This window comes from Malania oleifera, chromosome 3 (assembly GCF_029873635.1).
Source record: "Malania oleifera isolate guangnan ecotype guangnan chromosome 3, ASM2987363v1, whole genome shotgun sequence".
Taxonomy (NCBI): Eukaryota; Viridiplantae; Streptophyta; class Magnoliopsida; order Santalales; family Ximeniaceae; genus Malania; species Malania oleifera.
The window spans coordinates 125,491,616-125,505,123 of record NC_080419.1 but is presented as its reverse complement, the minus strand read 5'-3'; the positions used below and the strand labels follow the sequence as shown (position 1 = coordinate 125,505,123).

The window sequence follows — 13,508 nt, the reverse complement described above, 5'->3', positions numbered from 1 at the left end:
CCTCTCTGTTTGCCCATCTGTCTTAGGATGATATGCTGTGCTGAACGATAACTGAGAAATATGACCTTCTGCAAATTCCTCCAAAACTTAGACGTAAATCATGGGTCTCAGTCCGATACTATGGACACTGGCACGCCATGCATTCTAACTATCTTTTGTATATACAACTCTGCCAATTTGTTTAAGGAGTAATTAACTCTGACAGGCAGGAAATAAGCCGTCTTTGTCAGTCGATCTACAACTACCCAAATGGCGTCCTGGCCGTGTAGTGTTGACAGTAATCTTATAACAAAATCCATCGCTATATGTTCCCATTTCCACTCAGTGATGTAGAGTGGCTGCAATGGTCCCGCCGGTCTCTGATCATAGTACCTAGAGGCGCGAGGCGAGCCATGGTGCAAAGGGTCTTTGAAGTCGAGGCGCGCGCCTTACGAAGGTGAGGCGCACAATTATTAAAATGGTGTAAAATGTCTATTTGGGGTAATTGATATATGAACATATGAATATCTAGTAATATTAGAATTTAAATTGCCAAAACATTTAATAGAAAAATTGGAAATTTAATAAAATTTCCAAGACAAAGCCTAAAAGTGTCAACAATTCAACATAGTTCAACATCAAAAGAAAAGAGTACAATAAAAGATTTCAAAGTATAAAATCTAAAAATCCTCCTCAATCATCACTCATCACTCATCATCAACTAAGTCCGCGAAGATATCATCATCTTCCTCTTCATCATCAGAATTGTTTTCTCTAACATCTTTTTTGTCTTCCGTCTCCTCTGCACTATCCAGTTGGATTTCATCCTCATCTACAAGTTCCAACATTGTGGTCCGATCCCTAGCACTGGTTGCACTTCTAGATGAAGCTCTTCCTCTTTTTCTAGATGATGATGGCATATTTGTACTTATTCTTGATCTAGTGTGATGCGGGGGGTTATTTAGTCCAGCAGCTCTAGCAACAGAATCCTAAGTCAAATTATAATCTTCAAACACAAGTTCATCATCCTCATTGGAATCGCCATCCATCCTACCAATCAACCACTCATTACTATCATCAATGTCCTTTAGGAGGATGGGATCAATGGTGTTACGTTTTTCGTATCGACGCCTCAGAGTTTGATTATATTTCACAAATACCCAATCATTCAAGCATTGCTGGGATAGCCTATTTCTCCATTTGCTATGAAGATGCAAAAAGTTCAAAGTAATGTGGTAAATAAGGATTCTAAAAAGCAGTAGACTAGTAGTTCTTGTTCTTTAATAATTAATCCACGATATACTAATGACTTACATGTTGGAATATGCTCCAATTTCTTTCGCAGCCGGTAGCACTACACGTGAGGCTAAGAATTTTCACAGCAAACTTTTGCAAGTTTGGAGTTGTTGATCCATATGCCATCCACCATTGCGTTGTTATAAAATAAATTTTAAATGAATACCTACTAGGTAAATAGAAAAAATAATTTAAAAAAAAAAAGAGGTAGTACAAATGCCACTTTACTTGGTGCTTTTGTCTTTGTCTCACTGCCAAACTAATTCCAAAGACACCACTAGCGGCATTGTATTTTTCCAACTCATTTTGAAACTTTATCTTGCATCACTAGTTGGCAATAACCTTGCAATACATTTGTACAAACCTGTCATAATTTCTTCATCTTGCAAAATATTGGGGTTTGAATAGAAAAATTCCGAATTCAAGTAGTGTGCAGCTGCATGCAACTGTTGATGGAGTTGGCATTCCCACCTCGTATCAATAATTTCAAATGCCTCCTTGAATTTATCCTCTCTCTCACCGAAAGCCTTCGCTATGGCTTCCTTAGCCCTATCCATTGCTTCATAAATGTATCCCACTGCAGGTTTTTTTCCCCCATCAACCAAACGGAGTACACGAACAAGTGGGCCTGTTAACTTAAGAGCATAGACAATGTTACTCCAAAAAGTAGGCATCAAAACAATACTAGCTGCTCTTTTGCCAGCTGCCTCCTTTGCCCATTTAGTAGTATTCCAATCTTCAGAAGTAAACATCTTCCTTAAGTTATTCTTTTGAAGGTGGATTGAACGAAGGGTGATGAAGGCAGTTGCAAATCTTGTAACTGCAGGTGTTAGTAATTCCTTTCCTCCAGTGAACTGTCTCATCAAGTTCACCACACCAACACAGTTATAGATATAACCATTCAAAAAAATTGCCCGTTTCAAAGTTGCATGAATTGAAGGCATCTTCCCAATATCCTCCAAAATTAAATCAATGCAATGAGCGGCACACGGTGTCCAATATAAATGTGGCCTTTTTGCTTCCAATAATCTCCCTGTTCAAAAATCAAGGAATGAAGCCATTAAAATATTAAAATAAACAATATATACACTATAGAAAGTAGTTTTAGAAATAAGTTCTTACTTGTTGCAACATAGTTTGACGCATTGTTAGTTACTACTTGAATCACATTTGATTTTCCAATTTCTACTACCATCTCATCAAATAATTTGTACATTCTATTTGCATTCTTGACAAGATTAGAATCATCCATAGACTTGATGAATACTGATCCCCTTGGAGAGTTCACTAAGAAGTTTATTATGTCCTTATTAGCAACCGAATCTCTCCAACCATCAGACATAATTGAGCAGCCATATTTTGTCTATTCCTCCTTATGAACCTTCAACAACTCTTTCATTCGACTAACTTCCTCCTTTAGGTGAGGAACTCTCACTTCATGATAGCTAAGTGACTTTATTTCTGGACCATATTGTCCAATCGATTCAAGTGCCACTGCAAAGTTGCCCAGACGTACAACATTAAATAATATTCCAGCATCATACATCCACCTAGCAAAATCTCCCATTGCCTTTTTTCTTAGTTCTTTCTTGCACGCCTCATTTATTGATGTTTGCTTCATCTTCCCTTTTTTCCTAGCTTGAACCGATTTCTTTGGATCGGGAGTGAAAAACAAGTCTATAGGCTCCTTCTGTTTTGGTTTCTTCAAGTTGGATTGGTATGATCTTTTACTTTCATCACCACTAAGCACTTTCTTGCCACGAGTGTCAATTTCTTGAACTTCATCTTCTTCATCTTCACCATAATGATCTATATCATCAAAGCTGGGCACTAGTTCATTTTCCTCCTTTTCCATATCTTTCTTCAACATATACTCTTTAATCTCCTCACGTACATGAGCAGGGCACTTAGAGCATTCTTCACATTTCGAAATCCTCCGACAATGTGTTGTTTTTCCCGAAATATTCCTCCCTTTGTGACTTTACCACAAAAATTGCAAGTCAAATTATTTCTATTTTTCTGATCCTCCAAATGTGCATACTTCCATGCGGGATCTTTCTTTGCTGAGGCCTCACATCCAAAACTAGAATCCATTTAAGATTTTAGGCTTGGTATCCTGTATCCTAACTGAAAAAACAATGCATCATATATTTCAGGCAAATTAGGCAATAACTCATTTTGTATTAGTAGCTAATAGCCTAATCCAGGCAATAACCCATTTAAAATTTAAGACTTATATAATGCATTTCCAAACAAATTAAAAAATAGTAGCTAAATTTCAATAAAAAGAATAAATATTATGTATTAGTTACTATTTGTGAACTTATATTAATTAAACTAAATATTACAAATTAAAAAACAGTAGCTAAATTTCAGTAAAAAGAATAAATATTATGCATTAGTTATAATTTATAAGCTTACATTAATTAAACTAAATATTTAATTTATAAGCTTACATATAAAGAAGAAGAAGAAGAAAAAGAGAAGCAGTAAGCAGCAGTCAGCAGCATGCAGCAAGCAGGCAGCAGGAAGAAGAAGAAGAAGCAGCAGGCAGCAGTAGAAGAAGAAGAAGAAGAAGAAGAAGAAGAAGAAGACTTACAAAGGTTTGAAGGCTCAAAGACGAGCTCGCTGCTGGTTCGAAATGTCGAAGACGATGTGACAAACTTACGTCATGTTCGAAGGCAGGCAGACGAACTCACTGCTGCTTCAAAGGGAGGCAGACGAACTTGCGAGGCCCCCGGTTGGTTCGAAATGAAGTCGCGAAGGGTCGTGCTTCTTCAAAATGTTGAAGATGAACTCACGATCCTGGTTCGAAGCTCGAAGACGAAGTCGCAAAGGCTTCCTGCTAGTTCGAAGGCTCGCAAACGAACTCACGAAGGGCTTTGAAGGGCCGAAAGGGGCTAGGGCTCTGTTCGTTCGAGTCGAATGAGGGCTATGGGCCTGGCTTGGGCTATTTGTCTCCTTTAAATGGCTAAAAATTCATAAGGTGTGCCTCACTGCGCCTGGCGCCCCACTGCACCTCGTCTCGCCTAGCGTTGCCTCTTGCAGGTCGCCTCGCCTCACTTGATATGAGGCGCAAGCCTCTTCACTTCATTGTGCCTTGCGCCTTTTAACTACTATGTCTTTGATGCTTAGCTTTCATCTGTTGGCATGTCAAACACTACTCTACAAACTCGGCAATCTCTCTTTTCAAACTGCTCCACCAAAAAGAGTTCCGAAGATCCCTATTCATTTTAGTGCTACCAAGATGTATTGTATACAGGGATCAATGTGCTTCCTTCAGAATCACTTTCTTAATCTCAGGGTCCGCAAGTACGCAGTCTGGTACGAAACCTGAAGGCTCCATCATCTGAGATACTGAAATCTGCCTCTTAACCATCTTGTACTTTCTCTATAAGCTCTACCAAATTTGCATCACTCCTCCGAGCCACTTTAATTCTTTCCTGTAGGGTCGGCTGCAATACCAAATTGACAATAAATGCCTGATGGTCGCCCTCTACGAGTTCCACACCGAGCCTTTCTAAATCCATCTGGATCAAATGTTGTATCACCCCTGCAGATACAGATGCTCCCGGCTCAAAGCATCAGCCACCACATTTGCTTTTCCATGGTGGTAACTGATGGTGTAGTCGTAATCTTTTATGAGCTCCAGCCATCTCCTTTGCCTCATGTTTAAATTTTTTTGTGTGAAGAAGCATTTCAGGCTCTTGTCATCAGTGAAAATCTCACACCTACCCCTATAGAGATAATGTCTCCAATTTTTCAGCGCATAAACCACCACGACTAACTCTAGATCATGGGTAGGGTAGTTCTTCTCATATTCTTTCAACTGTCGTGAGGCATATGCTATAACTCTCCCCTGCTGCATCAAAACACAGTCGAGTCCCTTATGTGACGCATCATTGTAAATCACGAAACCCTCTTCCCTTGAAGGAATCGTCAACACAGGTGTAGCGATGAGTTGTTGCTTCAACTCCCGAAAGCTCTGTTCACATTTGTCGGTCCACTCAAATTTCACACCTTTCCTGGTCTATCTCGTCAAAGGACCCGACAAACCTGTGGTAGTACCCAGTCAATCCTAGGAAATTTCTGATTTCTTGCACATTCTTCGGTTGCACCCAATCCACTACTGCCTCAATCTTGCTCGGATCTACTGAAATACCACCCCTGGATACCACGTGTCCAAGGAACGTAACTTGCTCCAGTCAAAATTCGCATTTCTTGAGTTTTGCATACAGTCTTCTTTCTTTCAACAACTAAAGTATTATCCTCAGACGTTCCTCGTGCTCTTCTAGGCTATTTGAATACACCAGGATGTCGTCGATAAATACCACTACAAACTGATCTAAATATTGGTGAAAGACTCTGTTCATCAGATCCATAAACACTGCAGGAGCATTTGTCAGTCCAAACGGCATAACCAATAATTCACAGTGGCCATACTGAGTCCTGAATGCCGTCTTTATAATATCCTCTGCTCTAAATTTTACCTGATGATACTCAGAACGTAGATCTATCTTCGAGAAAATTTGTGTCCCCTGTAGCTGGTCAAATAAATCATCAATGCGGGGAAGCAGGTACTTATTCTTGATGATCAATTTAATAATTTCTCCGTAGTCGATGCACATTCTCATCGATCTTTCTTTTTCACAAACAATACCGGCGCTCCCCAGGGCGACACGCTGTGCCAAATAAACCCCTTATCTAATAGTTCCTACAACTGTTCTTTTAATTCTTTCAATTCTACCGGTGCCATTCTATACGACGCTTTCGAAATCGGTGCTATCCCCGGAACTCACGATCAGGAGGTAGTCCTGACAACTCCTTGGGAAAAACATCAGGAAAATCTCTCACTACTGGGATATCCTCTTACCCTCAACTCCCCTTCGAACACCTCTTTCACACAAGCTACAAATCCCTGACAACCCTTTAGCAACGACCGCCTTGCCTAAATGGCGGATAACAACTGTGGTGGGGTACGCACACATGACCCCACAAAATCTGTACTCCTGTCCTCCTGGAGGTCTGAACACTACCTTTCTCAAATGGCAGTCAATACCGGCATAGTGGGCAGTTAGCCAGTCCATCCCCAGAATCACCTCGAACCCATGCATCTCTAAAACCACCAAATTAGCTGGTAGACATCTCCCCTGATTACAGATTGGATAGTTCTTAAGTACCTTTTTACATATCCCTACAGCCCCTGTCGGCGTAGCCACTGACAAATTGACATTTAACTGTTGGGTTTTTAACCCACAAAATTTAATAAATTCTCGGGCGATAAAAGAATGAGTTGCCACTGAATCAAATAAGGCAGTAGCTGTATATGACAATATTGAAACAGTGCCTGTCACCACATCTTCTGCTGCCTCAGCATCCCTCGGTGTCAACGCATGAACTTGTGCCGGGGTGGTATTCCTCTGCTGTCAGCCTTGGGGTGCTTGGCGACCTTCTCGGTATGGTCCAGGAACAGGAGCGATAGCTGGCCGTGCTTGGCAGTCTTTCACCATATGCCTAAGCTGATGGCATTGGTAACAAACAATCTCCCTGAGTTGACACTCCCCCGGGTGTCTCCTTTAGCATGTGGGACATAGAGGGGGCATCTGTCTGACTGTATTGCTCGATCTCCCCCCCCCCCCCCCACTGTCTCCGTCCTCCTCTGTAATCCTGTTTCCTCCAAGGCCCTCGGATGGACTCTGCCTGAAAATCTAGAGGCACGGGCTTCTTTCCCTGGCTCAGTACTACAGTGTCTCTCTGAAGGCAACCCTCAATCACTACAACTCTATCCACTACCTTTGCAAAGGTTTGGGCCCGGAAGCCTATGACTTGCTCAAACAAGCTTTGTCTCAGGCCCTCCTCGAACTTTCTCGTCTTCCTCTCCTCATCCGGCACCAAATATGGGGCAAATCAGGATAGTTCAAGAAATCTAGCTGGATACTGCTGTACCATCATCGGCCCATGCGTCAAGTTCAAGAACTCTGCTGCCTTCACACTTCTAACAGTAGCGGGGAAGTATATCTCGAAAAAGATCTCTCTGAAGTTGCTCCACGTCACCGTTATAGCCTCAGGTCTCCGCTCCTCTAGTAGTCTCATTGATCTCCACCGGTTTAGCTTTCCCAGTCAATTTAAATGTCGCAAACAATACCTTCTGCTCATCTATACATGGGAGAACTGCCAGCATGTCCTCTATATCCTGGACCCAATTCTCAACTATGAGTGGGTCAGCTCCTCCAAAGAACGATGGGGGTCTTATCCATGTGAATTGCTTAATTGTGCAGTTCCACTCCCTTGAATTGCTAGCCATCTCTACCTTCACTTGCTGGGTGACGCTACGTAGTACTGCATCAGGGTCTTCTCCACCCATACCGGAATGCCCTGCATCGTCACTTCTAGCCTGTGCACTGCTACTCCTTGGGTCCATCCTGAAAATGGTATAAAACTGTCTTAGAATTTTATCGTCTCAACATCACTAGCACACTCAACAAACTAACCTCATAAAATATTCCTCTACAATCATCCATTTCCAATATCCACAATCCTAGTTTAAGATCCAGTCCTACTACTCAGAACAAGAACTGGCGATAATATCTATGGTTTTCCTGAAATCGTCACCTCAGGAAAATCACAAAAACAATCACGGAACTCTTGGTTCCAGGTCGCAAGATAGAACCCTAAATTCCAATCTCATCCTCTAACAATATCTGACTCACACGTCAACCTACACATCCTAATTTTTCTCAAAATCCATTCCTATACTTTGGTATTGTATTCCACTGTTTACTAAAGTCTGCAGAACCTAGCAACCTAGGCTCTGATACCAAACTGTGATGCCCCGATTTTCATACCATTTTTTTTCCCAATAAATCATAAATAAATATCAAACATCATAAATCAATAATATTCAAATCATACATCGGACACATCAAAATCCTTGATACCATTTAAATATAACCCCACCCGACCAGAAGTGGGATACCAGGTAATCAGTCAACTTACATAAGAACCCTATCAGCGGAAGTCAATATATACAAATCATCCAGAATACAAATAATCAGAGTACTATACATCCATAAATTTACACATCCAACACATTCCAAAAAACAAACAAAACTCTAGGGGAATCCTTCATCCCTAGCTCAAAACACTCACCCTGTCTAATCAGGGTAACAACTTCCCTCTATCTCGGAGCTCTATCTTCACGCCTATCACGGTTTCTTGAAATATTTAGATATTTTGGTGACACACATCTCAGTAAGATGGAATAAATTATTTACAGTGTGTGACAATATGAATTTCATTATATCATTATAAACATATACATTTCATTGATAGTACCATATGAGAAAATACACCAGTCATTCTCATAATCATATAGATATAAAACACAAACTTTTATAAGCTTTAATCCCATCTTTCATCTCATACACATGTAACCCAAATTTATCAGCGAAAGTTCTTGAGGACAGGGGAAATTACACGCCCATGCATGTAGTTCCCCTCTACTCTGATATTGTTTGTAACCCTACCCGATTAACTCAGGTACGATCACAACTGATACTTATCAAGGCACTCATCTTACTCAGTAAGCCCTTAAGCGGAGAGTTTTACTTCTCCTTATTTATCTATGTTATTAAACTCACGCACTTTCTTTTTACTTTCAGTTTCATTTCATCATTTAGCACACTGCCCTGAGAATATTCTTTCTACGCCATGCTTCACCCCATGGTCGAGGTTATGCCACTCTGAAGATTATTTCCACACCATGCTTTACCCCATGGTCGAGGTTATACTCCCTTGAAAATATTCTCTATGCCATGCTTCTCCCCATGGTCGAGGTTATACTGCCCTGAAAATATTCTCTACGCCATGCTTCTCCCCATGGTCGAGGTTATCTTGCCCTAAAATTATTCTCCACGCCATGCTTCACCCCATGGTCGAGGTTATACTCCCTTGAAAATATTCTACACACCATGCTTCACCCCATGGTTGAGGTTATACTGCCCTGAGAATATTTACCATGCCATGTTTCACCCCATGGTCGAGGTTATACTATCCTAAAAATATTCTCCACATTTCATCATTCACGTTTCACATTCACATTCCAGTATTCACAATTGCAGTATTCACATTCTCATATTCGCATTTCAGTATTCACATTTCCATATTTTCATTGCAGTATTCACATTGCAATATTCACATTCTTATACTCACATTTCAGTATTCTCATCTCAGTTTTTACAATTTAGTATTCCTATCTCAATATTCACATTTCAAGATTTACATTGCAGAATTCACATTTTAATATTTCCATTTTCAGCATTCGCAATTCATCTCGTCATATCAATGATATTTTCATCATTTCAATACACATCTCATCTCATAATAACGCGCACACACACACACACGCACACACTCAGACACACACAGATATATATATATATATATATATATATATCATTTCTCGTTATTCATTATTTCTCAGTAAAGCATTTCCATATTTCATATTTCATCATTTCTTAGAAGATACTCTTCAGTATATATCACTTTTCAATGTTTCTCAATAAAACCATTCACATATTATCCCAGTTTAGTATATAAAATATAACTGGTTTCCTTTAGTTCCATTCTGCATAAAGCCTTTCAATATATATATATATATCATAGGCTTATTATTCTCAGTGCAAAATACACACTCAATTTCAAACACATTTCTAGAACAAATCATATGCCACACAGATTTTATCTGATATTCATAATATAATAGTTCCAAGAAAAATACCATACTCACAATTTCACATATTAATTTAACCGATAATTCTCAAAATACCTGTTATAATTTATTCCCCTTACTTGGCTTACTGAGAGGTCCACCAACACCCTAAATTTACGCTCCTCGGCGTTTACAGCTCAAAAGTCTAAAATTGCATTAACCTCAGATCAATCAACTCGACCTCCAGAATATTATTATTCAATATTCCTCAGGCCCCAAATACCCCAATTTAACCATTAAAACTAATATTTAACACCCTTACCTTAGTTTTGGAGTGGTTCCCTGGAACTCCAAATTGAAAATTTGTTCCTCTTAAGTTGGAGAGAATCTTCCCACGAACCTCGTGGTGGTTCCTGATCGTCAATCTGGGCTATAACGAAACAGGAATCGAAGAGAGAAGGGAGAGAGAGCCGTAGGGTTTGAGTGAGAGAGGGAAGGAAATTTTTGTTCTATGAAAAATGAATCTCGCGGGATCTTATTATCATTCTCATTGCAGGGAAAACCATTGACAGTTTTCTGCACCTCTCACAAAACCATCAACGGTTTGGGTTTTAACTCGTCCCTTTTTACTGTTTTACCTGTAACCGGCCTGCAGTAAAAAGAAAACCGTCGATGGTTTTCTACGCCCCTCACCAAACTGTCGACGGTTTAGTCTTCACCAAACTGAGTTTCCTCCTTTTTCAATTATTTATATTGTTATATTTTTCCGGGTTTCTACAAAATTTGATTTGCATATCATTCATACGAAGTGTCCATGCAACCTTCGTATTTGGCATAGTTCCCTCTGTTTTAACCTTTGTCCCCTTGCTATTGTTCTTTTTTCTTTTTCTTCTTTTCTTAGTATTACCCTGATGATTTTCGAGGATATGGTCCGTGCATCTTTGTTCATTTTTAATTTACTTCCTTTATGCCAATCATGTATCCAATTATGTTGTGCTTGTTCAACATTTAGTAATTGTGATTCAGCTCAGTAGTAGGAATTTTTAAAGTAACTTTATTATTTTATTTCTTCATCTTTTTTGCCTCTGCATTGGACCATCCATCTGCTTGCAGTCGTGATTGTCAATATAATTTATGTACTTAATGAAATGCCCATATCTGGGAAGAAAAATTTGTGTCATACCTAGTTTTGCTTGTTAATATTGTTTAGCAATAGTTATTTGCCTGCAACATATGTCTTCTCTCAACTCCAATATATTATTTTAATTGGTTTGCATATCCATGATGAGGTTCTTAGGGAGGTAGCAACACTTTCTCGTTTGCAGCATCAACATGTTGTCCGTTACTATCAGGCAAGAGCTTTCTTATTTTTTATTTTTTTTTCTATTTTCTTGTTTTGCTGATTATTTTGTCTCTGGCCGTTGGCTAGGTTTTACTTTCCTTCATTATACTGATTTATGGCATGGGTATGGAGGCAACTTGATTGGCTTTGATGTTCATTCCCATTACCGTGAAGTATACACTAGATCTCCTAAATGGAAAGGATGATGGATTCTAATAACTTGACATACTGATTGTGTATTGTTGAATCTAACTTTAATATCATGCAAAGGATGGCATTGGGGACTCTTTGTCCTCTTTTCTACTCTCTCTTCCCTCAATAATTTTTTTTTAAATATAAAAGTCTTGTGCAGAACTCCAAGTAACCTAATTGCTCATGACCCAGGGCTAATTTGATGGTTGTAATATTTGAAAAAAAATCCAGGCATGGTTTGAAACAGGAATTGCTGGTTCTGATGGTGATGCCATGTTGGGCTCAATAACTCCAGCAAGCTCCACTTACAGCTACAAGGATGCAAGCTTCCCAGAAGTAATTGGGCCTGAGAATAAGATTGAGTCAACATATCTGTATATTCAAATGGAATACTGCCCTAGGTAAATCATTAATTTCCTGCTGTAAATTTCTTGTAGAATCACAATTTAAACATTTGTAGGTTTTTGGGTTGTGCTAGTGATCCACATCTTTATCTGATGTTGTTTAGTTTTAGTTTTTACTGTCTTAGAACATCAAGAAAAGCTCTCAAGACAATCTTTTGTTTGATTTATCATCTTTACCTTCTTTTTGGTCTGAGCAGGTTGTTGACACCAAAACATTTAAGGAGCCATTCTCTTGTGCCAAAGTGTTTTCATTTTTGTAGTTTGAGTTTTTCAGATGAATTACAAAAACGTCACTTTTGTTTTTCTGATTTTTGAAAGTTCCTATAGGAAGGTTGGAAAACAGTTTAAAAATAATTTGTTTTAGGGGGCATTGTCTGTTTGCACTATGAGAAAATTACTTTTTTTTCCTTAATGTGGGGTTATGCTTGTTTTTTTGGGGAGTTTGCTGTGCCATTTTTATTGTGATTAGAAAACTTTGTTAGGCTAATGTTATTTTCTTCTTTTAATTTTTATTTCCCTTGTTCTCTTTTCTAGTTGGATGACTGTCCCTGTGTTGCACATGTCTTGTATCTTTAATAAATTTATTATTTTATAAGAAATTAAGATAAATTTAGGTTGTTATTGTGCTCTTTCTTCTTCTTCTTCTTCCTCCTCCTCCTCCTCCTCCCCCCCCCCCTCTCTCTCTCTCTCTCTCTCTCTCTCTCTCTCTCTCTCTCTCTCTTCCCTTTTTTCCTTTTCTACCTTGTCCTCCTCTTTTATTTTATCCCTCCTAGATCATAAGCTCTTTTAAAACAAAAAGGTGCAGTTTTCCTTAGATCCTCACATTCCTCTCATAACTCATACATGAATCAATAGAACCAGAGGTTGGGAATCTTGATCACACATGCTTCTCACTTAACATCATGTGCACAACGTGGGTAATTACTACCTTTTTGTCATCACGTTGCTTATTATATTTTTGAGGAAGATTGTTTATATGTTTTCTGACTCTTTGATGGATCTATTTGATATAATAAGATTGTTTCTATGCATTATGGAAAAGAATTGGTTGGGGAGGGGGGTGAGGGGTTGGTAAGGGAAGGGGGAAGGAGACGGGATGTGAGGGAACCTCCTCTTATATGGGAGCAAGGCTTCGACTTTGGGTGTTCATTCCTTTTGTAAGTGAAGCCAATTCCATTTAGTGGCATTGTTTTGGTGATTATGGTGGAGGTGTTTTATTTGATTCCTTGAAGCTATTGGGTTTGGGTAATGTCGTGGTGGAGGTGTTTTTACTCTCTTAGAATTCTCATTGTTGATTGAGAATGGTTTTCTATTGTTATTTTCTTGGTTAGGGCCCATGCTTGAGATCTCATCTTCTTCGCGAGATATTGGGGCTCTGTGATTCTGTTTTTTTGAGTATTTGTGGGTGTTTGGTGGTTTCCTAGCGGAAGGGCAGTCAAACACCCCTTTTGAGTTTGGTTTGGATTCATGTTGCTGTTGCTTCCAAACTAATATGTTTATTTAGTCTCTTTTCTTGGACATCTATTCCCCTGCCCTTCCCCTTTGCGGCCTTTGCTTTAAATAACTTTGTTACTTACTGTTTAGA

The 13,508-nt window shown here is 39.2% G+C and overlaps 1 protein-coding gene across 1 annotated transcript in view; it reads left to right on the top strand.

Moving 5' to 3' along the window:
* LOC131150353 (eIF-2-alpha kinase GCN2) overlaps positions 1 to 13,508 on the top strand; it is a 151,965-nt gene that overhangs the window by 54,784 nt on the left and 83,673 nt on the right. The window contains exons 12-13 of the mRNA XM_058101030.1: positions 11,283 to 11,337; positions 11,751 to 11,920. Of these exons, the coding sequence (XP_057957013.1) occupies positions 11,283 to 11,337; positions 11,751 to 11,920 (225 nt within the window). The remainder of the gene's footprint in view (positions 1 to 11,282; positions 11,338 to 11,750; positions 11,921 to 13,508) is intronic.